This window comes from Peromyscus eremicus, chromosome 15 (assembly GCF_949786415.1).
Source record: "Peromyscus eremicus chromosome 15, PerEre_H2_v1, whole genome shotgun sequence".
Lineage (NCBI taxonomy): Eukaryota > Metazoa > Chordata > Mammalia > Rodentia > Cricetidae > Peromyscus > Peromyscus eremicus.
This window is the reverse complement of record NC_081431.1, coordinates 86,982,359-87,006,698: the sequence shown is the minus strand read 5'-3', so window position 1 is coordinate 87,006,698 and position 24,340 is coordinate 86,982,359. Positions and strand designations below refer to the sequence as shown.

The 24,340-nt window shown below is 37.7% G+C and overlaps 1 protein-coding gene across 2 annotated transcripts; it reads right to left on the bottom strand.

The window, feature by feature from the left end:
- Nucleotides 1–75: 75 nt before the first annotated feature.
- On the bottom strand, nt 76–24,020 carry Serpinb7 (serpin family B member 7). 2 transcript variants are annotated; one of them, XM_059281159.1, is made up of 7 exons: nt 23,853–24,020; nt 17,081–17,131; nt 16,394–16,510; nt 7,453–7,570; nt 4,326–4,468; nt 2,143–2,289; nt 76–474 (listed from the first exon to the last, which is right to left on the bottom strand). In XM_059281159.1, the coding sequence occupies exons 1-7, from the start codon at nt 24,018–24,020 to the stop codon at nt 76–78; spliced, it is 1,143 nt and encodes a 380-aa protein (XP_059137142.1). The 2 variants fall into 2 exon arrangements, with proteins under 2 accessions (XP_059137142.1, XP_059137143.1); XM_059281160.1 differs by lacking the exon at nt 17,081–17,131.
- Nucleotides 24,021–24,340: the final 320 nt, after the last annotated feature.

Here is a 24,340-nt window from a genome sequence, read left to right as displayed (position 1 = left end):
GCACTTCCAATTAAAATTCTATCCACTGAAGATGTTATTTGATCCTTACTATTCTATGGGAACCCAATGGGACTTTCAAGGGCAAGAGACTTTACCCGTAAATAAGATGATACCGTTCTTCCTGATGACAAACAGAAAGGGATGGTCAGCTCTGAACACTGTGGAGTCAGGGAGCTGCTTTTCAACAATGTTATTTTCTGTGGCAGCAGAGGCCTCGGTGCCCTCCTCCGTGACCTCTATGAATGACTTGTGCATCAGCTTTGATACATAGAGACGGCCTCCAGAAGCAATTCCAGAGAGATCTGCTCTGGACTCATCAAAGATATCTTCCAACCCGAGGGATTTCAAATGGCGCCTCATTTCATAATTCTTCTCTATCTTGAACTGAGGAAGAAACACCTCCACATACTGAGATTTCATTTTCCTCCTATTGGTCCAGTTCATTAGATTCCGAAAGCTCAGCTTGCTTTCAATCTGTAGAAATTTTTTAAAAGTTTAGAAACATACTGTTAGAAAAAGGATGAAATAGGAACTACAGAAACACATGGTTTTCTGTAATGCCACCCTTCTGGGTTTTTCTATTTAAGTATACAAATTAGATATGGACAGAATCTCAAAGAGAAAATGATTGAAAAGAATAGTTAAAAAAAGAATAGTTCAAGTACTTTTAAATAAGTTGCCTGTTTAACTCACTGTGCCATGACAAGCCATGACTTACATGTGATGTGTGATGTGTGATTTATGTGTGGTGACATGTCTGATCTCTGCCCACAATGGAAAAAACAGAGGCAATATGGAATAATGGGGGGAAAAACAGAACCAAGAGGGGTATGTGCAGGGGGTGAGAGGGGGGTTAGAGGAAGGAAAAGGAAAGGGGAAATGATGTAATTATACTATACTTTCAAAAGTTTCAAAAATAATTAAAATTTATAAAAAGAAATATCTTTTAAAAATGGAATTAGAGCCGGGCGGTGGTGGCGCACGCCTTTAATCCCAGCACTCGGGAGGCAGAGGCAGGCGGATCTCTGTGAGTTCGAGGCCAGCCTGGGCTACCAAGTGAGTTCCAGGAAAGGCGCAAAGCTACACAGAGAAACCCTGTCTCGAAAAACCAAAAAAAAAAAAAAAAAAAAAAAAAAAAAAAAAAAAAAAAATGGAATTAGAGTTACTATTTCTGTGAAGTATTTTAAAGTTACTATAATAAAATAGGAGTAGACATAAAAACGAATATGGAAATGAGAGCTCATCAGAGAAAAACAGAGCTTAGCATTTTCCCATCACGAAAGACACAAAGTATAAATGTTTGAATAGCTTAAAAAATAAACCAGTGGAGTCTGGAGAGTTGGCTCAGCAGTTTAATTCTCAGCACCCACATGTGGCTTACAACCATTTATAACTCCAGTGCAGGGAATCTGATATCTTCCTTCATGCTCCAAGGACAACAGGCCTGTGTTTGGTGCATAGACATGCACGCAGACAAAACACCCACAGACATAAAATAAAATTTAAAAATAAAATAATAAATAAACCTAGGTGGCCTAAGGCAAAAGACCCAGGATCCTAGCTCTGGGGAATGAGATGAAGATCTCTCCCTTCCTCATAAAGAAGCTTGGACTCACAGCTCCTACCCAACAGATGAGAACTAGAAACTCAGAGGACAACAGGAGCTGCACGTGGGTGCAAAGTGAGCAGTCTCTACTGTGCACCTGGAGTAAGCACTTCTCTCCAACATCAGGGCCACTTCAAAAGGTTCACAAACAAACTGGCCTGCTTTATAATGGGAAGGACTTTTCATAAATAGTAGAAATTCTACATATGGATATTTCTTAAATTCAGATGCCCTGGATTCTAAATAATTTTCAAATGCATCAAACTTACATTTTTTTATAAAAGACCTGAATTTACATAGTCCAATTTAGTTCATTGAAAATTTCTGTGTTTAAATAATCTAGTTTGTAAATGATCTATAACTTCTTATTCTGAATTTAAGTTTTTCTCCTTGATTCTAGCCTTCTGTAGTGTCAACTTCCTCATGATGTTACACACACACACACACACACACACACACACACACACACACACACAAATAACCAAGAGTATTCTGTGTACAATATTCCCTGTAGGAAAAGGACAATGGTAACTTACCTGGGATAGGTCATTCTTGGGCAGCATGATGTACATGCTTATGCCACCATGATATTGGAGCTCAAGCACCTGCATGGGTGGGTCCTGAATTGTAGACAAGTTGAACCTCCGTTCTTGATGCATCATAGCAACTGCTTTGTCAGGACACTGGAAGTCAGGTCACAAAGAGGTGTTTACAATCCCATATCATCACACTCATTGGCCAAGTACACATAAAAATATGGGTTTGGTCAATAGACCTTGGAGATTTTTCTGATACGTTGCAAGTGTTAGTTGTAAGATGCATTCATCTTAATTATAAAGATTGAGACTTTGAGTTAGTCGTTTAGTTGAAACATTTCTGCTAGGTAACTTTGGGTAAGGTACCTCACATTTCTACTTCCAGATCCTCATCTATATGATAGAAATGGCAACAATCCCACCTACTGCACTGGGTAGTGAGGATTCTGTGGGTTAATAGAGCTACTAGGCAGAAAATTGCCTTATACTTCGTGTTTTAGCTGAAATGTCTCTAGTAAATAATGAGTGATTATGAAAGCTTAATAAATGAAGAGTGAATTTCTTAGCTTTATCCTCACATCAGAAACAAAATACAGACTAGACCTATCAAAATCATGTAATTTCAGAATGATGTCTTAGAAAAATTTAAAATTTCTGTAAAGTGGTAGATTATACCTCATTAACTTAAGGAACGTTTTAATTCTTATCTTGAAGATAACATTCATAGATTTAGAAATACCACACAGGTATAACAAGTTCTTTTTCCTTTTGATATTAAAACAGACAAAATTGTCAAATATCCTTTTTTTAGGGCAAAATTTCCACATGGGAGGACAGTTAGTTCTGTGTCCTTGAACCAAAGGTCTCTTTTTCTAGTTTGTTCTTTTGTGCTTCAGAAAGAGCACACAGGGAGCAACAAATAACCCATGTACCCATACAAAGAAGTCAGAGAGGGCTGGTTGCAAGTAGGGACTAGGAAGACTCAGCCACAGAATGCTGTTTCTATATGGACACAGCAAAGGAGTCACGTATCTTACAGGTATTTCACTAACTTTTGGGTTGTTTTTTATTTTTATTATGCATGTTCTACTATTCCTTGTGGTGATATTTTATTTGTGCTGAAATGTGATATTTCATTTGTATGTTAATAAATAAAGTTTGCCTGGAGATTAGAGGTCACAGCGAGCTATAAACAGAAGTCAGGTGGTGGTGGCACACACCCTTAATCCCGATCACATGGCAAGCAGAGTCTCTGTGTGTTAAAAAAAAAAAAAAAAGACCCACATGACCCCTGTCCCTTTCCTTTTTAAAAATTCCTCTTCTTTAGCTAACTTTTAAACTATCAGCACCAACTGTGACATCAGCAATCAAGGGTATGTGGACCAGCAGGAAAGCTTTTTAAAAAGAGGCTGTTATATGGTAATACATTCTTTAAATAGACTCCAAAGACAATCCAGTAGGCAGGAATGCTGCTTACTGTGTCCTTATTATTAAAAGGGAGGCAACCCATACAATCTGTGAGGTGAAAAGTGGATGGAAGAAATGCAGGACAAAATTTCACTTCAGAATCCTGACCACCTCAGCCACAGAAGCGCTAACAAGACCTCTGGAATATGTTTTGTACTGCGAGTACAAGAGAGTCAAAGTCCAAGTTGTGTTTTACTACGATTTATTGTATTTTCTTGTTGTCCATGAACAATTTCCAGAGTGTTTCTGTGCTCATCTCTTTCTGCCTCACAGAGACACTTAAACCAGGACCTTTCTCCATCAGCTTTGACTTCACATAGGGATTGGCCTGTAGGCACCAAAGGCAAGACACGGATGATGATGATCTGATCAGTACTTCCACGTCTAAAATTCTTGATGTATAAGGATGATTTCAGTCTGTTTTTGTTATATGTAACAAATAAAACTAAGGCTTAAATTTAAATCTACTCACCACTGTTTCTCTGCATTTAACATAAAATACTGAGTGATTAAAATAAATTTTAGATTTTATCTAACTTAATCACTTCAAGTTGTGGGGAGTCCAACAACATTAGATTTGTCCAAGACAATAATGCCACTTCTATAAAGCAAGAGATGGATCTTACCACATTGGACAATATGAAGAAAATTGTGCAAATACCACAATTCTTTCAAAGGGTTAATTGGGGGGAAATCCCTTAACAATATGTACATACCGTGGGAGATCTGAAATGGCAGTTGAGGGTCTCACTCTTGGTGAAGGCAGATTTCCATTTGCCTTTGAAGTAAACAGCATTCACCAGCACCATGACAGCCGATGAGCTGAGGCTGCTTCCACTTAACACCTTCTTGATTTTTCCTTTTGAAAATAAGTTGAAGGGAATAATGCTCATCTATACTGAAACAATTTTTAAATATGCTCACACATTGTTAATCGGTATGATTTTTTTCCTAGATCATTATTATACAACTAATTATGAAATTAGTACAAACGTATTAGTAAGGAATATGCCTGGTATTTTCTAAACCCTTTAAGGACAGTATTTGTTTAACCCTCATAAAGTCTTTATGAAATCCGTGCTGCTGTTGTTTTGGTTTCCTGTTAAGGGAACTGAAGCACAAAGACATTAGATTATCAATACAGTTACTTAACAAGAAAGCAACTGCAGTCATCACTGTGGCCCTGGAGACCACAGCGCTGTGGACTCAGCCTCATACAGCCAATCCTGCAATGAAGAAATCAAGCCTTACAAAAGACACTCAAGCCAAGCCCAGGGAATTGCATTTCCAGAACAAAACAGAAACTTGGATATCAGAAAATATGATTGATAACTATACTGAAAGAATATGGCCACACAAACAACAGATGAGAAGAAAGTTTGAGAAGTTCCTAGTAATAAACTTATAAAAACCTACTTTTTGATGTGGTAAAAGACCTCACAAGAAAAGGGAAACCTGAAGAGGTCCCCTGTTCTCAGCACTGCTTACAGAAAACCTTTCAAGTGACTCCAAAAATCACAGTGAGTTTTCAAAAATATCATTCTCAGAAGATGAAGCCCTGACAGCCAGAGCAGGACTCATTGGCCAACGACAGGGAAGTCTTGATGGATGGACTTCCTGAAACACTATCGGCTGCAGCTGCACTGGAAATGATGATTCATCATTTTAAATTCCTGACAACATCAGATGTCACAACTATGTGATGAATGGAAACAACTCAGTGTTTCCCAGAAATAATCAAATATTATTATCAATCAATCAATTGTTGATCAGCAAAAGTGATAAGACCAACATTTGTGGAGATCTTAAGATTAAGGTGCTTGGTCACTTTATCTAGACCAATAAACCAATTTATCTATTAATGACATAGTTTTAAACACAAAATTGTCCCAGTCATGTGTGAGAGATAAAAATATATTACTGAAAGTAAAAATAAGTGGGAATATCACTGAAGAAACAAAAAACAATGACAACATGACTCATACCTGGCTTCCCGGGGCCAATTCTACTTACACTAGCCACAACAATTATTGCTATTTCAACAGGAGTTAAATCACTTAGCTGGCTAGCCACATTACATGGAGGTAATATTAAATGATCTCCTGTAATTCAAATTGCTAAATGGGTCCTTTAATTAAAAAAAAAAAAAACCTGAAACCAGATATTGGGGTAAATGCTGAAAAATCAGAGAGAAAAAGGAACAAGCCACCCCTTACCTCTAGGACTCCTCAGCCTGAAAAGCTTTCCTCAGTCAAAAGGCTTTAGTTTCTGTCTCCTCACACCTTATATACTTTTCTCTGCCCACCCATATCATTTCCTGTCTCAAATTTCCTAGTACTAGGATTAAAGGCATGTGACTCCCAAGTATTAGGATTAAAAGTGTGTGCCACCACTGCCTGACTTTGTTTTTCTCCTAGACTGAGTCAATCTCACGTAGTCCAGGGTGGCATTGAACTCACAGAGATCCAGATGGATCTCTGTCTCCCAAGTGCTAGGATTAAAGGTATGTGCCACCACTGCCTGGCTTCTATGTTTAATCTAGTGGCTTGTTCTGTTTCCTGATCTTCAGGCAAGTTTATTAGGGTACACGATATATCACCACAATCTTCTACAACTATAGCACGATAGCATCAAGAACCAAGAAAGCCACTCTGGTATACAGTGCTGCAGCAATGTAGAAGTGTGGTGTGCTAAAGGAGCACAGATTGGGAAAAATTGAATAGGGCTATCTGCTTAAGCTGCAAGAATTTAGGGAGCAGAAAGATGGTCCACAAAGCAGAGACTATTCAAAATATAGGAATGTGGAAAAGAAAAATACATGTAAAGAAATGTGCCCCATTAGAGAATATCAACTAGATTGAGACTGGAAAGGTGTGAAGCAAGACCCAGAATATGAGAAAGTTTGATTCTTTGTAAGACTTTTGGATTATCCTGAATATGATAGAAAATTGTTATTGGGTTTCAATGTAAAAGGAAGGACAAAGTGATAAATGATCCAATTTGTCATTACAAAGTGTGACTATTGCATTGTATAAAGGAAGTGGGAAACAATACCTGGAGTAATGAAGACAATTTGAAGTACTGAGCATAGTCTTTTTAGATCGTAAGTATAGTTTATGCACTGGATGCACATATTTGCATGTAAAAAGAAGGATGAGAAATATGTAAGTGTTGCACATGGGCTAATCAAATGTTCTTGAATATTGTTGTACAGAATGCCACTCTGTTGTTCCAAAACCAATTATGTCATTTCTTTTGGTTGATAAGTATTATAAGTGTTACATTTGAGGCTTGTAATGAGTAGTGAGCAAAGACATGGTAATTATGTAATGGTGAATGAACAAAGGAAATGGAGAAATCATTTTCTTCTTCCAAGGAGTACTTGCTGCTAAATGGAGTGTGAGTCATATGGCTCATAGTTCTGAGGTAAAGCAAAACACGAATACATAAATAATATTCACAGTACAAATCAGAACCCACCACTAGGTAATGGGCAATATTAGCTTTGGAATCAGTTGATTAGCAACACAAAAGATTAAATGATTTATATGTTTGTTTTGTGTTAGAGGAGAACATTGTCGAGAATTCAGATTTTAGTTGTGAAAAGCAGCATAAAGAGTTGCAGTTCTCTGAAGGTACTACCTTTGCCAAATATGTTATCTTGCTAAAGAGTATTTTAAAAATATTTAAATCAACCAAGCAAATAGTCTTAAATAACAGCAATAATTGCTTTGGATTAGGAAGGACTATATTTTATGTGCATAAAAATTCCCATCTTTTAAGTACACTGATCTTAATATTTACATAAAACTGACAGTGTAGAAAATAAAGCATTTTACTTGCCATGTGTCTCATTTTCAATCCATTTATTAATTTTATATCTGGTTTCTTCTATATCATTTGTGAAGTCAACTCTGTCTACTTTGGCATCGTATAACTTTTCAGCACAGTCAATGTAATTCTGCAAATAAGAATATAGATTTTGTATTTGTAAATAGCACAACCAAGTACAAAATCAATGTAGTTTTTAAATTAATTCCAAACCTTTGAACAATTTCTCTTCCACTCTAATGTTCCTTATTATCAGCAACTGTCCCACTGGTGTTCCAAGCATTACTTACTGTCTCTCCTTGAGAGACATCCTTCCCAGGTCCCTCCTGCGGTTCATAACAACGTCTTCACTTTCATTTTTCATTTTAAAGAAAAATGAGTGTTTGAACACCTAAGGTTTGAAATCAGGCAGGTACACAGATGATACTCTGGAGGAATTAAAAGGAATCTGGGGTGACAAGAGCACATACTGTGAAGAGGGAAAAAAAACAGAAACTAGGAAAATGAGGTGTAAAACCTTTCTGGCTCTGTCCAGAGTTTGGGGCCTTCGCTTATGTATGGTAAGTGGCCTTGAAAGGCTTTTAGCTGGAAGGGAGACAATGGGACACTGAAATACTTGTGATGAGAAGTCAGGGCTAAAGCCAAGGCAGTAAGCTTTAACCATCATCTCCCAACCCAATCCAGACAAGGTAAAATCAATATTCAACATCAAGTTCACCACTAGCCTGTTGCTATAACTCTGGTCATATTTTCTCATTTTGGAGGCAGTGGAAATGAAGAATTAATTTAAAAAATACACCTGAAGAGAGGACATTATGATAATTTCATACATATATTTAACATATAATTACCAAATCCTGGTTATAAGCACCACTATCTCTTCAAACGTAATCACAGATATCATAATGCATTTTGCTTGCATTTGAGATATTCCAATTCCTCCTTAAGACACCAAATTCTGTGATGCTGAGACCACACATGCTTTGTTTATTACCCTTCCTAGCACAAAACACACTTACTTCTACCTAATGAATGTTCAAAAGTACTTATTTTTAATAAAAATAAAATAGTTACTCAATTTACCAATATTATAGAAATATAGCAAACACATGCATAATTTTTTTGGAACAAAAATTTTTGTATTTGTTAGAAAAATATTCAATACAACTTATATTGATCTACATTTACTAGTAATTATCTCAGCAAAATTTTATGGAATGTTCTGTACTAATGGTGAGGATTGACTAGCAATCTCTTGTCTATCTACAGGATGAGATTATCTGCTTATGGATCAGACTCTTCATTTATTACTTAACTTCCATTTGCCCATCCATCCATCCATCTACCCTTCTACCTATCCACTCACAGATACTAATTACAAAGATTAGTTTTAAAACTCCATTCACATTCAGAGAAGTTAATATCATTAAACATAAGCTTTCAGAAAAAAAGAAGGCTAAGAGAGGCAGGGGCTGGAGAACTACATAGACACTACTGTAGTCTACCACCTCCAGGCAGCCCTGGAAGAGTTACAGTCTGTTAGGTGTTACATTTTTCTTTAAGTTCAATTAACATGTTGTACCAATCTCTTTTCAAGAGTACCGCATTTTAAAAAGAAAATATTGGTTGTCCAAACAAATTAATCTTTTTGTCCAGGTCCCAAACTCTTCTACATCTATCATTGTGAGCTAATGATGTTATATTTGTCTGTGACACAAATCATTCCAGATTATTTCCTTTGTCTTGGAAACAGAAGCGTCCCATCCATTTCCCAGGAGAAACTTCCTATCACTAACCTTTTCAGTGATGGCTGACTTCATGTGTCAACATGACAAATTTTACTTAGCATATATCTGGGAGGGTGTGTGAAATTGAAGCATCAGACTGATGACAGAAGATGTCTGCCCCATTGCAGGTGGCCTCCTCCAACCAGCTCCCATCAGTGAAAGCACAAGTAGGAGCAACGTGAGAGGGGGTTATGCAGCTTGCCTGCTACAGCTAGGACAATGACAATTTGACCTTTGGTCAACAACTAAAACATGGGCTTTTCTTGAGTCTGGACACTGACAACTTTTTACCTAGGGCCTCTAGGCCATCTGACTTGTCAGTTATAGCTTTTAGGACTTCTCTGCCTCCACAGTCAAGTGAGTCAAGTCCTTATAGCAAACCTCTCTGTAGACTGTAATTTCTGTCCTCTAGAGAACCCTGGCTGAAGAACTCACTAGAATGACATTCACATATTTTCTCCTTGTCTTTCCCGACTCCTCTGTCACATTCTTTCCAGAGACAACAGAATTCCCACACTTCCTATTATCTAAAAAAATTAAGAAAATTTGGTCATAAACTTTCTTTTATTTTCTATCTCCTTGATTAAGGTTTTATAGTTTTCCGTATACAGACTGTGGTAGTTTGAATAAGAATGGCACCCAGAGGCCCATATGTTTGAATGCTTAGTCATTAGGGCATGGCACTACTTGGGAAGGATTAGGAGGTGTGGCCTTGTTGAGGAAGTGTAGTTGCTAGGGTGGGCTTTGAGGTCTTAGAAGCCCAAGGTAAGCACAGTGACTATCTGTTCCTGCTTCCTTTGGATCTGGATGTAGAACTCCCAGCTTCTTCTCCAGCACCATGTCTACCTGCGTGTCACCATGTTCCCTGTCATGATGACAATGGAGTAGAACTCTGAAGCTGAAACCTCTGAAACTGTAATCAAGCCCCCAACTAAATGTTTTCTCACTATAATTGCTTTGGTCATGGTGTCTCTTCACAAAAATGGAATACTAATGCAGAGATCAAAGATAATACTTATTCCTAAATGTTACACTTGGTAACTATTTCTAAATGGGACTGTTTTGAGGATTCCTTTTCCAGATAGTTGTGGGTAGTATTTAAGATGCTACTTTTGTTAAGTTAACTTTTAAAACTGTAATTTTACTTATTGTGTTTAGGAGTTCTAATAGATTTTGATGGAGCCTTCAGAGATAGATAGCAAGATGACAAATAGATAAATAGATATTATATATATAGTTGATAGATAATTGATAGATGACATGTAGATTATACATTGATTGATGATAGATAGATAAGATAGATAGATAGATAGATAGATAGATAGATAGATAGATAGATAAATAATAGATAGATGATTGATATATAGACATGATAGATCACCATCCTTTTGGACAGTTCAGCTTCCTTTCTCATTTGAATATCTTTTATATCTTTTTCTCATTTAGACTTTTATTTCTGTATTTAATATATTAAATGTAAGTGACGAGAGTGGCCATATTGTCTTGTTACTGATTTCAGACAACATTCTTTCAATTTTCTTTGAGTATATTTATTTGTGACAATAATGTACATCCTATCTCTCCATAATTCACTGAGAATTCTTACTGTGCACATTTGGTCTTTCGAATAATTTTTCTGCATATATTGAAGTTACCATATGTTTTTAACCCTTCATCTTATCCATGTGACATATTATATTTATCGATTTCCATGTACTGAACCATCTTTATATCCCACATCTAAATCCTACTTGGCCATGGTAAATGATGCTTTTAATATGCTGCTGAATTTTATTTCTAATAGTTTATTACAGAATTTTAGAGTCCATATTCTAAAGGACTCTTGGGCTTTTTGTTTTTTGGAGGTGCTGTTGTACAGCATGGCGGTGCTGTTGTGCAGGTGCTGTTGTGTAGCATGGAGGTGCTGTTGTGCAGCATGGAGGTGTTGTTGTACAGCATGGCAGTGCTGTTGTGCAGGTGCTGTTGTGTAGCATGGAGGTGCTGTTGTGTAGCATGGAGGTGCTGTGGTGCAGCATGGAGGTGCTGTTGTGCAGGTGCTGTTGTGCAGGTGCTGTTGTGTAGCATAGAGGTGCTGTTGTGTAGCATGGAGGTGCTGTTGTGCAGCATGGAGGTGCTGTTGTGTAGCATGGAGGTGCTGTTGTGCAGCATGGAGGTGTTGTTGTACAGCATGGCAGTGCTGTTGTGCAGGTGCTATTGTGTAGCATGGAGGTGCTGTTGTGCAGGTGTTATTGTGTAGCATGGAGGTGCTGTTGTGCAGGTGCTATTGTGTAGCATGGAGGTGCTGTTGTGCAGCATGGAGGTGCTGTTGTGCAGGTGCTATTGTGTAGCATGGAGGTGCTGTTGTGCAGCATGGAGGTGCTGCTGTGCAGGTGCTGTTGTGTAGCATAGAGGTGCTGTTGTGTAGCATGGAGGTGCTGTTGTGCAGCATGGAGGTGCTGTTGTGTAGCATGGAGGTGCTGTTGTGTAGCATGGAGGTGCTGTTGTGCAGCATGGCGGTGCTGTTGTGTAACATGGAGGTGCTGTTGTGCAGCATGGAGGTGCTGTTGTGCAGCATGGCGGTGCTGTTGTGTAGCATAGAAGTGCTGTTGTGCAGCATGGCAGTGCTGGCCTTCTAACACAAGTTTGGAAGTATTTACTCTTCAGATTTTTTGGAAGAGTTTCATCAAGATTGACAGTCCTGTAATTATCTGGTGACTTCAGGATTCCTGAGCTTTCCTTGGAAAAGAGACTTTTTATTTACAAATCAATATTATTCATTGTAATTCTGTTCAAGTTTCCTGTTCTTCTGATTCAGCATTTATAAGTTGTATGTTTCCAAACACTTTCTCACTTTTCTAGTTTACCCCCTTCTTTGGCATGTAACTGTTCATGAAGGTCTCAACACCGTTTGGATTCCTGCAATGTTAGGTGCATTGTCTTCTTCACGTCTGGTATCAGGTCTGCTTTTCTCGCTGATCTAGTTAAACATTTGTCTAATTTGCTTTTCACTACCAAAAACACCCCTGATCTTCAGCTCACAGTTGTTTGCAATTGTTTCTCTTTCGTCTATTTAATTTCTACATGTTCTATTATTCCTGTTTACCTCCTTCTATACATGCTTAGTCTGTTCATCTTTTTCTAATTTATTTAGATTTAATATCTGGTTTTGATTTTTTTCCTTTTTTAAAGTAGGTATTTGCTGCTACAAACATATTTCTTAAATTTTTCTTCTTGTAGCCCATAAGCTTTAGTGTATTGTGTTTTTTCATTTGTTTCAACATATTTTTAATTTCTTTCTTTACTTCTTGGTTTGGGGGAAAATGTTTGTTATATCTGGAACTATTTCAGATTTGAATTTTCTTTTTACATTTCACCTGTGTATACAATATGTCGTGACAATATTTACTTCATTACCTCTTGTATCTCTCCCACTCCCTCTGAGCCCCATATCCTTCCCAATCTTTCCTTCTTAGTTTCATTTTTTGTCCTCCTATTTTTTTAAATTAGGGTGACAAGTAGGAAGAAGACTTAATAGATCACATTTAGTGATGGAATATGAATGTGGGGAAAATGAGGCATCAAAGATGACCTAATACCTACTGGTATTGCTCATTGCAAGAGAGCAAAGAAGAAGAGAGCGTCTAGAAGCATAAAGCGTGATGCTCACTTGAGGGATTACACTGTGTAAAGTAGAGTTTGGCACTGAGAGGAAGGATGATCCATCACACAGCTATAGAAAAAACACAAAGATTTGCAGGACTATATTGGGGACATAGAAACTACATGAGTACATCACTTCTTTCTATATAAAGATAGTAGATTGAAAATAAATGCAATAAAATTAGAAACCTCAACAACTTCAATTTCAAGGATCATTGAAAACAATGATATACAAGAAGACAAATATAAAGCAATCTGAAAGAATGAAAAATCAGAAGAAAGCATCTATTTCAATAAAAAAAAATGGAAGGGGAAAGTTCTAGGAAGTGTATTAACTATTCAGAATAGATCACACGTGATGGCCTAGCTGAGACTGGAGACTGGAGATGCAGTAGCCATTGGTGTTTAACGACTGTACATTTAAAGTCCTCTATAGTTATCATTTAGTAGCCTTGGCACAGTCACTGAGGAAGTCTGCAACAGTGATCTGGTTTTACAAGACTGCTTGGAGAACATGACAGTGTTTAAAGATTGGTTAAAGAACGGATCCATGAGGAGTGAGTTATAACCATGAATACATTTGAGAAAGGGGAAAAGTCAAATGATTGAATACTTCAAGAGCTGAAGAATTAATGGAAGTGTTAATAGAATAAGAAGCATGGAATTCTGTAATCAGAAGATAGCAACCTAATATTGTAAATTTCAGAAGGGAGATAGCTTTGCATGTTCTTGAGTTTCAAGTATGATTTGGTGATTAAATTACTAAAACAGCATGGAGAGAAAGTTGAGAACCTATACAGAGACATGTGGGAAGATCATCAACTGGGGTAGAAGGTCCCAATCCACAGTAATACTGAAGATATCTAAATCATAGAATACTTGAGGGAATGTGGAATGTCGTTTACAGAAATCTGACCCAAGACATAGGAAAAATTAGGAAGGCAAAGAATCAGGGTAATGATTTGATATTTTAAAATTCCACATTCTTTATACAGATAATTTATATTTTTTTACCAGATAAATATTTTATCCATATTCAAATGTCAATAAAAAGAATATTAATAAATGAAAATTTAGAAATTATCTATCTTTGAGCTGATAATTAAATTTGTTATTTTTTTAAAGATTTATGTAGTCCTTGCTCGTCTTTCGGGGTTGAGGGTGGGTTGCTACTGCTGAAGACACCCCAAACTTAGGACACAGGACTCGGATGATTTGAGCTAGATCGGAATGGAAGGCCTCTTTCCTACAGTCTAAGCTTCATCAATCCAGAAAATACTATTCAAGTTGCCAAAGGAAGGGAAAAAAATTAAACAGTCTGACAAGGCTGCAACAACTATGAGCGAAGCTAGTGACCAGCAAGGCAACAAAGGTGCAATACGTGGCACTCATACGCTGATGGCAGCCAAGAGCTTCCTACTTAGACTTAATTACCCCTCAGCAGGAGTGAAATCATGCCCACTAGTGAAAACATAGCCAGCTTCCCAGGGCTAGTGAGTTCATGGACATTAGAAAAGAATCTATTACCACCACTTTGCTAGGCCAGCATAATTCCAAACTACATTGTCAACATTATCCTTACACCCACAATAAGTGTAACTACCAACTCTCATCAAAATAATTCCAAACTACATTATAAACGCTATCCTTATAATACAATAAGTGTAACTACCAACTATCATGAAAGAAGCTTTTCTTTACAGCAAATGAAGATCATCACAGAAACAACTGGATTAATACAGAGCTCAAAAGGTCATGGAAGCCCTGGCCCAAGAGAAACATCTAAGTAACAGCTCCTATATCATGGCTTAGGGAACATCTAGAAAGAATGGGTGGAAAGACTGTAAGAGCCAAAATACCAAGAAGTATTTTGTGAAATAGTCTCTTAGAAATGGCTACATAAAAAGATTGGAACAATGGCAATATTAATGGGTATGTTAACTTGGAAAGGGGGAAATTCTGAAGGGTCTCACCCCTAGACAAAGAACTATAAGCAATTAATGGTTTCTGAGAAGAGGAAAATGAGCCTCTCTCACGGATTATCCCCCTTATTGGTTGTCCAATGCATAGAGGTCAGCCCTGAAACCATATACACACAAACAACATATGTGTATATGTGTACCTGTGTAACTCTAACAATCAAAGAGAAAGAGGGTATCAACTCGAGAGTGGGGAAGATGGAAGAGGGTTGCAGGGAGGGGACCTGGGAGGGGCCAAATGGAGGAAACTGAAGGAGGTATGTGACATAATTACATTTTGATTGAAAAGAGTTATCTCTCTGTTGTCCATGTTCTTGATCAAATCTTGCCTTTGCTGTGCTTTCTGTACTTCTTACTGCAGTGTGTTTTCATTCCATGAGTGTCAGGAAAAGGAAGAACATGAGGATCTGCTGTATATAACAGCACAGTAGACAAACCAACTCCAAGTGTAATGATTTAGCATTCCCTTAGGAATAAGGTAGCAATTTGTGCGAGAATAGGAAAATTAAATACGATACACACAGAATGTCTCTCTTAAAACTTCATAAAAAAAACTCTTCAGATGGTGGCAAAACAAAAAGTGGCCTAATACTTCCTTATTGGCAGGATCCCAAAGGATTTGGGAGCGGTGCTAGGGAGGGGCAAAGAATTTGAGTGGGTGACAATTGGAGGGAACAGTAATGATTGGGTGGAACACAGAGTTGGCAAAGTTGCAGGTGATTAGCCTGGTGATTTCACTAACAGGGTTTTATGAATGGTTGTTTGAGAAGTGGATAAGTAGAAGGGGGATAAAGTCCCAGAGAAATACAGACACTTGGTTGCTTAGTAGTCCTAACCAAATGGCCAGCTTCTGGTGGTCACTCAACGAAGGTTTCAAAGCGTCATGAGTGCAGTAGCTTAGAGAATGCAGTCTGGACCTCTTGGCCTTCAGTAAGCAGGATGCTGTGATGGTGCGCTGATTACCAATGTCATTAAGAAATATTAGTCAACTGACCTATTTCTAACTCTTGTTGAGTCTGAGCTTCTCCTCTGTCCAGTCTGTAAAGGCTGCCTCATCTGGCTACACCTCCTTGGGAAGAACTCTTGTACAATCTCTTTTTTTTTTTTTTCCTCTTGTACAATCTCATTGAGAACAAACAACTAGACGGAAAAATGAGGAGCATAGCTGAAAAAAATGGTGAGGAGAGACAACTCACTGGGAATGATGCATTGTCTCAAGTGGTTCGTCTCTGAGGCCATGGACTCCCCCACATATCCCCCATAGCACTTCCCATTACCACTCAACATCACTGCTACTGCCAATGGCCTCTAAATCTGAAGTCCATCAGTTAGGCCACCCTGAGTATGTGGGTACACTAGATCGAAAGGTAATATTTTGAAGACCACAGTAGCAGCAAAAAAATAAATAAATAAAATAACTTTTTTTCCTGTCTCATAGGAAGGTAGAAGGCATTATTCATATAGTAGATGGAACAAGATTCAGGTCTAGAGTGGATGCAACCTTCTGAGACAAGCAGTTTTACCCACCTTATGAAAGTCAAACACTTTTTCTGCAAAAAGTCCATTGGCAATGCTGAGTTCATAATCCTTATGAGATGAGTTTATGTCAGCAAGAACGCTTTTCAATTGATGCTGCAGTCCTGGCTGTTATCAAACAGAGGGACAGAAATTTAATCTCATACTGCAAAAATGCATAATATCTCTTACACATGAAATAAATCAAGTGTATTATTCTATGTAAGAATGGGAAATTATTGCTACAGAAGCAGCAAGCAAAACTTCACACATCTCAGTGCTTTTACCCTTCCTCAACTGCGATCAAACTGAAAAATTTAGTGCAATAAAGTTATCAATAAGAAACTATCAATTAGCTCAAGATCCATATTAGTTAATTAATTAGCTAAGGATTGGCTCTATTTATTTATTAATTAATTAAATAAATTAATTTTCCAATGTCACTTAACTGTAAAGGACAGAAGATAAAGGCTGATCATCAATATTTTACTACAACCTGGTAAGCAAAAAAATTGGTAATTTAATAATTAAATTATCAAAATTATATTTGATAATTTATGTAATTTTATTTGAAATTTGGGAGTTTAAAATGGATTTTTTTGTTTTAATGAGATAGAAAGCACTAAAACATATTCAAAAGATAGGGTTTTTCTTCAATTTAATTTCTAATTGTTTCTTTAAGGAACATGTCCTCTTTACCTGGTTGTTAGAGGAGTCTCCTTGTCTTGATGGGGTATTAAAGTAAAGTGCCTGCAAACATGATGCAAAATATTGTCAGAATTAGGACATGTGGAGGGATCAGTTAGCAAGAGGCTTTGAAATAAAAACTTATTTCCAAAAATGCGCATCAGGTGTCCCTTCAATTTCACCAGTGTCTGAGAGCTTACTCTTCTCATGACTCCAAATGAATGTCAATGGGTGAGACAGAGAAACGGCTACTAGTTTTCATCTTTATGACATTTTCTTCCTGATCCACACACTAACTTACTTAGGGATTTGTATTAATTCAGTAAAAAGCACAGTGATGTTGTTTCCCACAAATATGTCCATTGGCATTCACTGCACTTATTTTTGTTATTGCCGTATTTTGCCTTAAAAGTCCCCAGAGTTCATGTGTTGCAGTCTTAGTCTCCAGTGCTTTGACCTGAGGCGGAAATTTCGAAAGGGGTTGAAGTATTAGAGGGTTGACCTTCCTCAGTGGCTTACCTAGTTCTGGATTCCTGGTTTCGTGGATTCTTGGGAAAGGAAATTGTTGCAAGAGACAGCTTTCTCAGTTTGGTCTCTCGCTGCAGTGAGGTGAGTGACAGCCGAGCAACCATGGGTGGAAACCTCTAAAACTGTGAGCCTAAATACACCCTGATTCTTAAAGGCCAGTGTTTTCTGGTGCCTTGTCACAGCAACAGAAAGTTCCTGACACAGGTGCACAGAGTGAAACTCAATAGTTTTCAATGCATTCCACTGAAGCGCTACCCCAGTGCTCACTACAAGAATCGCGCAATACAAAATACGCCTTTCCGGGACCCGTGGAACACCTAAGCCTTACTTTTCCGGGACCCGTGGAACACCTAAGCCTTACTTTTCCGGGACCCGTGGAACACCTAAGCCTTACTTTCCCAGGACCCGTGGAACGTCTAAGCCTTACTTTTCCGGGACCCGTGGAACGTCTAAGCCTTACTTTGGAATAGCGTGGGGGTTCCTTGGAGCATTTGGGTCAGTACTCACTAGGTCACCATTCATGAGTCTGTGTAGTATTTCTGTAAATCTGGCCTACCAGTTTCTGGCTTCCCTCCTCTTTTTTAAATGAATTTTGGAGCCATGAAATCCATTAGCATTTTCTATCAACTGTAATCTCTGTCTTCAAATTTTTACTTTATAAAGTAATACTAAAATTTACTTTCATTTGCCATGTCCCCAAAGTATCATCACCAATTGAACATTGAATCATTCCTTCCCCTCATCATTTTCTGCTCTTCCCTGTCTTATAAGATTCTCAACACATAGACTTTCCGCCAATTCTCAAGTTATTAGTATTACTAAACTTAAAATTACTTAAATATATGCCTTGTTTTACCTAATAAGTTCCTCTTCAGTGCAGAAACCCATGTTTGGGCTCACATTTTTTTTTTTAATTCTTCATAGCTACATGTTCTCTTGCACCATGCATATACTACAAAGATTTATTTCAGTTATTCATTTGTGTTGACCAAGTTTAATAATGCATTTTACATCAAATGTGATTCTGATTTGATAAATAACATTTTTGATGGATAGAGGATTGCTTTGTGACAGTATACATGTGGTTATGACTGCTTCATCTACAAAGCTTTTATTAAAGCCCATCATCCCTACTGCCCCCATTCCCCCCACAACTTGACTTCTGGGTTATTATGGAATCTTGACTAGGACACATTTTGGTAGCTTCTGGCAGAAGAAGGGGAGTCTCAGACTTTCTCCCTATAATTCAAGATTATGTCTACAGAATTTTATAAATTCTTATATATCTCAAGTTTAGAAATTTTAATATCAAGTAGATTTATTTGGAATAAAACTATGTTGTACTTATAATTGAACAAAGCTGGAAAAAATAATGTCTTCTGCCCAGTTAAAAGTTTGTTATGATGTCAAGTTTTAAAAAACGCTGTAGATTACAATGCACTTATGATCATCTTTAAATCCTCACAAAGAGAAATTTGTTTCAATGGTGAGTGATCATACATCGTGTGCTCAGTTATAAAGGATTCTCAGTGTTAAATAAAGCCTGTGGGGCCTGTGAGCCACAGATCCTTAGACAATTCTTTCAGCAGTTAGTTCTTAGGGCTTTCTTGTCTTAAATCTATAGGTTTGATAAGGTGCTATGGTGAGGGCTTGACTCGCAAGGGATAGACCATAGAAGTTTATCAGAAAATGTTTGTCTCCACTGGTGCTAAGTAGAAAGGCTCTAGTAAACAAAAGCAACACAAGTTATTGAAGTGATGAATATGTTAGTCTGATAATCTTTCTATAATATACACATAGATATACATCATATTGTGTTTCATGAATATATATGAATATATACATATGAAACAATTGTTTCTTGGTAAAATTTTTACTTTAAAGTTGAATTATTATTATTATTAATTACTTTACCAAAGAGAAATCCTGATGAGATAAAATACTAAACTGAGACTTGCTGTCTGTGTTTGTTTGTCAGCTCCCAGGACAGGGAGAGCTGTAATGTTGGGCTGGGTAAGATACCGACTGCCCATTGGGATATGTACCATGAACTGAAATTAGAGTTAACTTCCGTGATGAAAGAAGATGAAAGAAGCTTTAAACTATTTTTGTACTTTCTAGAAAAACATCTTAATAATTAACTATCCAACTTATATAAATATTGAAAATAATAAAAAAATACCTGAAAAATATATTTATTCAAGTAGGGAGCAGGGATAGCATTAATTATCTAGGCATTATTACATGAAAGTGAGAAACAGCCATCGAATATCTAAGAAACATTAAATCTGAAACTCAGTCATAATTTGAGTGATAGTTTATGATCTTAACAACTGTTTGAACTTAATCAGGATTATATTTCTTTTCTTTCCCAGTGTGGCTCTCATAGACCTTTTTAACAACTGCTACTGTACCCAAGTCTTTATAGCTTCAGGTCTAGACATCCTAGATGCAAAATATTCCCTCTCCTCAGAAGTGGGACAATGTCCTGTTCACATGGTAACTGGTTATGGGACTATAGATGGACAGCACAGAGGCAGCTTTGGACTCATTTTACTTCTGCTCCTTCAATAGCTAATATAAAAGTTAGATAACAGTTAGGACGTGGTGGATCATTCCTACAGACTCAGCTCATGACTCCTGGACTCTTGATTGTGTTTCCATAAGAAACAACAACAAAAGTCCATGTTTCTCAGGCTGGGGAAGGCTATTCTGAAGCTGGAGAGGGAAATTTAACTAAAACAGCCAGTGTTAGTCAGTGTCTCTAGGAAGCTTTCATCATCAGACTCTTAATTAACCTACTGACTAGGTGAAAGTGGAACAACTCAGAAATAAGTATAAAGCCTTAGAAAAACTCTAGCAACCTTCATTGTAACAGACTATAGACAATTGGAACCTGCTCTTAATCTGGAATGGCAACATGAGGTACGTTGTAGATAGAGCAAAATCAACAAATCAGGTTTGATACACAGATCAATAGTTATTTGAAGTTTGCAAGTTGTGTCTCTGCAGACACCAAGATGGCAGCTTCATAATACATATTAACTCTGGTATTGTTTTCTCCCCGGAGCTGTGCTGTGAAGATGAACAGCATCAGATTCCTTTCTCATTCAGACTTGGCCAAACACATGAATTTTCAGTGACATAGAAAATACAATAGTTGCCTGTTACAACTGGTGGGAAAAGTGAATTTAAAGACAGAATATGCCAGGGTACTCTGGACCTTTAAAATACAACCTGTCTGTTTTCAGTAGACTTCTTGCACCATGGAATGGTTTGTTTTTGCTACTTCTAAGGAGGAAACAAAAGCATGAGTCTTATAACTTATAGCTGTTTCAGTATTAATGTTTAGTTCTTATGACTTTGTACCATTGGTGTGGGAATATCATTCATGTGCTTTTCAGTGAACAGGAAAAGTTGCTGGTCATCTCAGGCTAAGGAGAGAGACAGAACCAGAATCCAGTTTGTGTCTACTGACCTTGAACTTGAGGGATCCATTTGGATCTCTTTTTCCTAAAAGGAGAAGTCTGAAGCTGGAAGGGGTAGCTCTCTGCTCTTCCAAACAGTCAAAGGAAAAGAGTTTAACCATCAGAATGTGAAGGATACACCAGGAGTGACATTTGGTTATGCCATGATGCTTCTTTGAGAACACTGCAAATGGTTTCTTAGACTTATGTAAGTATAAATTGTAAAACATCATTTGACTCATTTGTGCTCTTTAGAGCTTTAATTGGTTTTACAATCACTACTTATAAAAAGACGCTAATCAATAATGTGAAGTATATATATATATATATATATATATATATATATATATATATATATATATATATATATTATAGTCACTTAAGCCAGTGTGAGAAGACTGTTATTTGAAAATATGCAAGTGTAAGAAAAATATAAAATTCCATGGTGAAATGTCAGGACTCAAATTGCTACTAATAAACTTATGACATGAAGCTAAATTATAAAAAATTATAACTTTCAGAAGATATTCCTCTTAATTTTTTAAACAGAGTTTAGCAATTGACTATGTTTAATGTGGTTATTTGCATTTTTGCACTGATAGTTGATCTGACAGATATAGTTAGCATGTGGAAAACAGAGCACTGTAATTCTGACTGGATACCCAGCCTTTTTATCTGAACATAGGAATTTGTTGGTTCAACAGTATTTCTACCCTGGCTAGGGGGGCAAAATGATAAATAAAGAGAAATATTGAATTTCCAAAGTCTTTATCATAGTCTATTCCTTCAGTTTTCCATCGGAATCATTGTTTTTCCACCTGAAATACTAGTTTATGCTGCCATGGCCTCTTGTGAACATAAAGGGAAATCAGAGATTTTTTTAGTTTTAATAACTAGTTACCGAGTTAATTCAGCTAGGACTGAAAACTCTGCCTTGTGAGTTTTTGAATCCCTAAATTAAGCTTTAGATAAAGAGGGAATGGTGGATACGTTTTCCCTCAGCTCCCACCTGAGTGCTCACGCCAATCAAGAAACGGCCATTCTTCTTACATGGCATAGAACAGAATATATACTACAATGACTATTTTAAATGCTTTTGGGAAACCTCAACTGCATCTTAGAAAACACAACTTGTAAATAATAGTATAACCGAAATTCGTGGGTTATGGTAGATACAAATCTAGCATAATGGATATTAACGCAACTTGTGAGAGGAAAAAGCAACATCAGGCAAAGGGGAAGAGAAATGTCTGCTTTTCTGTGTTGGGATAGATAGGAAAGGTCAACAAGATCAGAGCTAAGTGAAAAGCATGAGGCAAGATACACAACTCTGTAAATGATTATACTTTTCTCTTTTTCTTATAGAACGGCAGCAGCCTTCAGAGCATTTAAACCACAAAACCTCAAGTGTGCTGATTCTTGACTTTAGTCCTGTAAAAAGCCTGGCCTCTTTAAAGAGCAGCAGAGCCCTCCCATGAGCCAAGACTGTCCATCTCAACACAGTGTGTCAGAAAGCAAATACGTTTTAGGGTTTGGGGCAAAGATTGCCTGACACTACAGGTTTGACTGAAGGTGTTTCTGCTGTGACAGACAGCAGCAATGCTGGGCTAAGGAGACGGCTCACTGGATAAAGCTCTTGCCACACAAACATGAGAACTTGAACGTAAATCCCCAGAACCCATGTAAAACTGGGGTGCAGAGACTTCCTAGTCTATAGAGCCAGCACTTCTCCAGCATGCTGGGAAGTGGAGGCAGGAGAATGTGAGGAAGCTCAGCCAGCTGACCTGGCATGATATGGTGGGAATAAGCAAGAGACAACTCAAAGAAGTGGGAAGTAAGGACCAGTACGTCAAGTTATCTTCTGCCTCCACATGCACACCATGGCTTGTGTGAACCAGTATTGCATACATGAACACACACAAGACAAAGATTTCAAAAAAATGCCCACTAGCATCAGACTCATTGAGTTATGTAGAGAAAGATAAGAATCATTGCAGTTTAAATGGCATATGCAAACAATCTTCAACAGTACTGAGTTAAAACAGTAGGTACAAATGGGATCAAAAAGGGGTGGCTTCTGAGCCTGTGGAAACAGCTGGACCTGGCATGGCAGCTGCTGTTGAGTGGCTGGACTTTTATGATGATTTCCTAGGGAAACATAAACATATGGGACATAAACCTTGACCATTGTGCTTCAGAGCTGTACAAGGGTTTGTTAATAAGCACTTTCTGAAGGTCGTAAAGAAGGTGGTGGTTGCAAACACTGTTTAGGTAGCCTCCTATTATCTGGTGTATATCACTGTCATTTGTGTCCAGGTAACCAGTGTTTAAACTAGGACATCAGACTGTGGTTGAACACCTGTCAAGCAAGTATAGAGGTTCCATATCCAGCACCACAAACAAAACAAAACAAAACAAAACAAAACAAAACAAAACAAAACAAAACTGGAATGCTCTGTCAAGTTCAATGGTACCTCGACATACTCATTCAATGGCTCTCAAACATTAGAGAGCTTGCTAAAACCCAGATAGCTGACCCACGCCCCCACTTAGAGTTTGTGGTTCAGCCTAAGAACTTACATCCCCGCCAAGCTGTCCAAGTGATGCTGCTGCTACTATCAAAGTAAAGAACTTTCAGAAGCAGTGTTAAGTAAAAGCATCCGAGATCTGTTTCTTCTTTTTCCCAACTGAAAACCAAGGCCTGGAGGTGAAGCTCCGTGTTTAGCATGAACTATTCTCTTGGAGAAGACAGTTTACTCCTATGAATGATTGGAAAATCCAACACTGACCTTGTCAATTTGACGTGCACAGTCACCTCGAGCACCCAGACGGATTAGGGTTAGGGCAGTGAAGATGCTCAGGGAAGAGAAGAATACATTTCCATTTCCTTGACTGCTATCCATCTCTCTGAATAAGTCGAAGCCAAATTCTGCATTTGCTGCAGCAAGGGAGGCCATTGTGAAACCAAGTATTGCCTAGAGGTCAACGAAGAGTTAAATTATCTCAGAGCACATTTGTTTGTTTATTATTATTAATTCAATGCTTCATTTCTTCACCCTTGTGTGCAACCATCAAATAACTTGGGACAAAAAGAGATGAGGTCATGCCCTCTTGGTTCTACAATACAGAACATGTTCATTTTCCTCAGCCTGACATATCAGGAAAACTGAGCTCTCCTGTTCACATTGTGAGCATAGCCCTGATTTTCCTTGGAGTACTCTATCCTCAATGGTCCTTGCTGACCTGTTTTCAAGATGCAGTTCCTGTACTTACTCAT

Bases quoted from the DNA above. Each gene is read 5' to 3' on its own strand.
- Serpinb7 (XM_059281159.1), bottom strand. From the start codon at position 24,020: ATGGCCTCCCTTGCTGCAGCAAATGCAGAATTTGGCTTCGACTTATTC. The intron at 17,132-23,852 runs GTCAGTGTTGGA...TCATGTTTGCAG, and splicing joins GTGCACGTCAAATTGACAAG to GCACTTTACTTTAATACCCC. The intron at 475-2,142 runs GTAAGTTACCAT...AAATTTCTACAG, and splicing joins CCAAGAATGACCTATCCCAG to ATTGAAAGCAAGCTGAGCTT.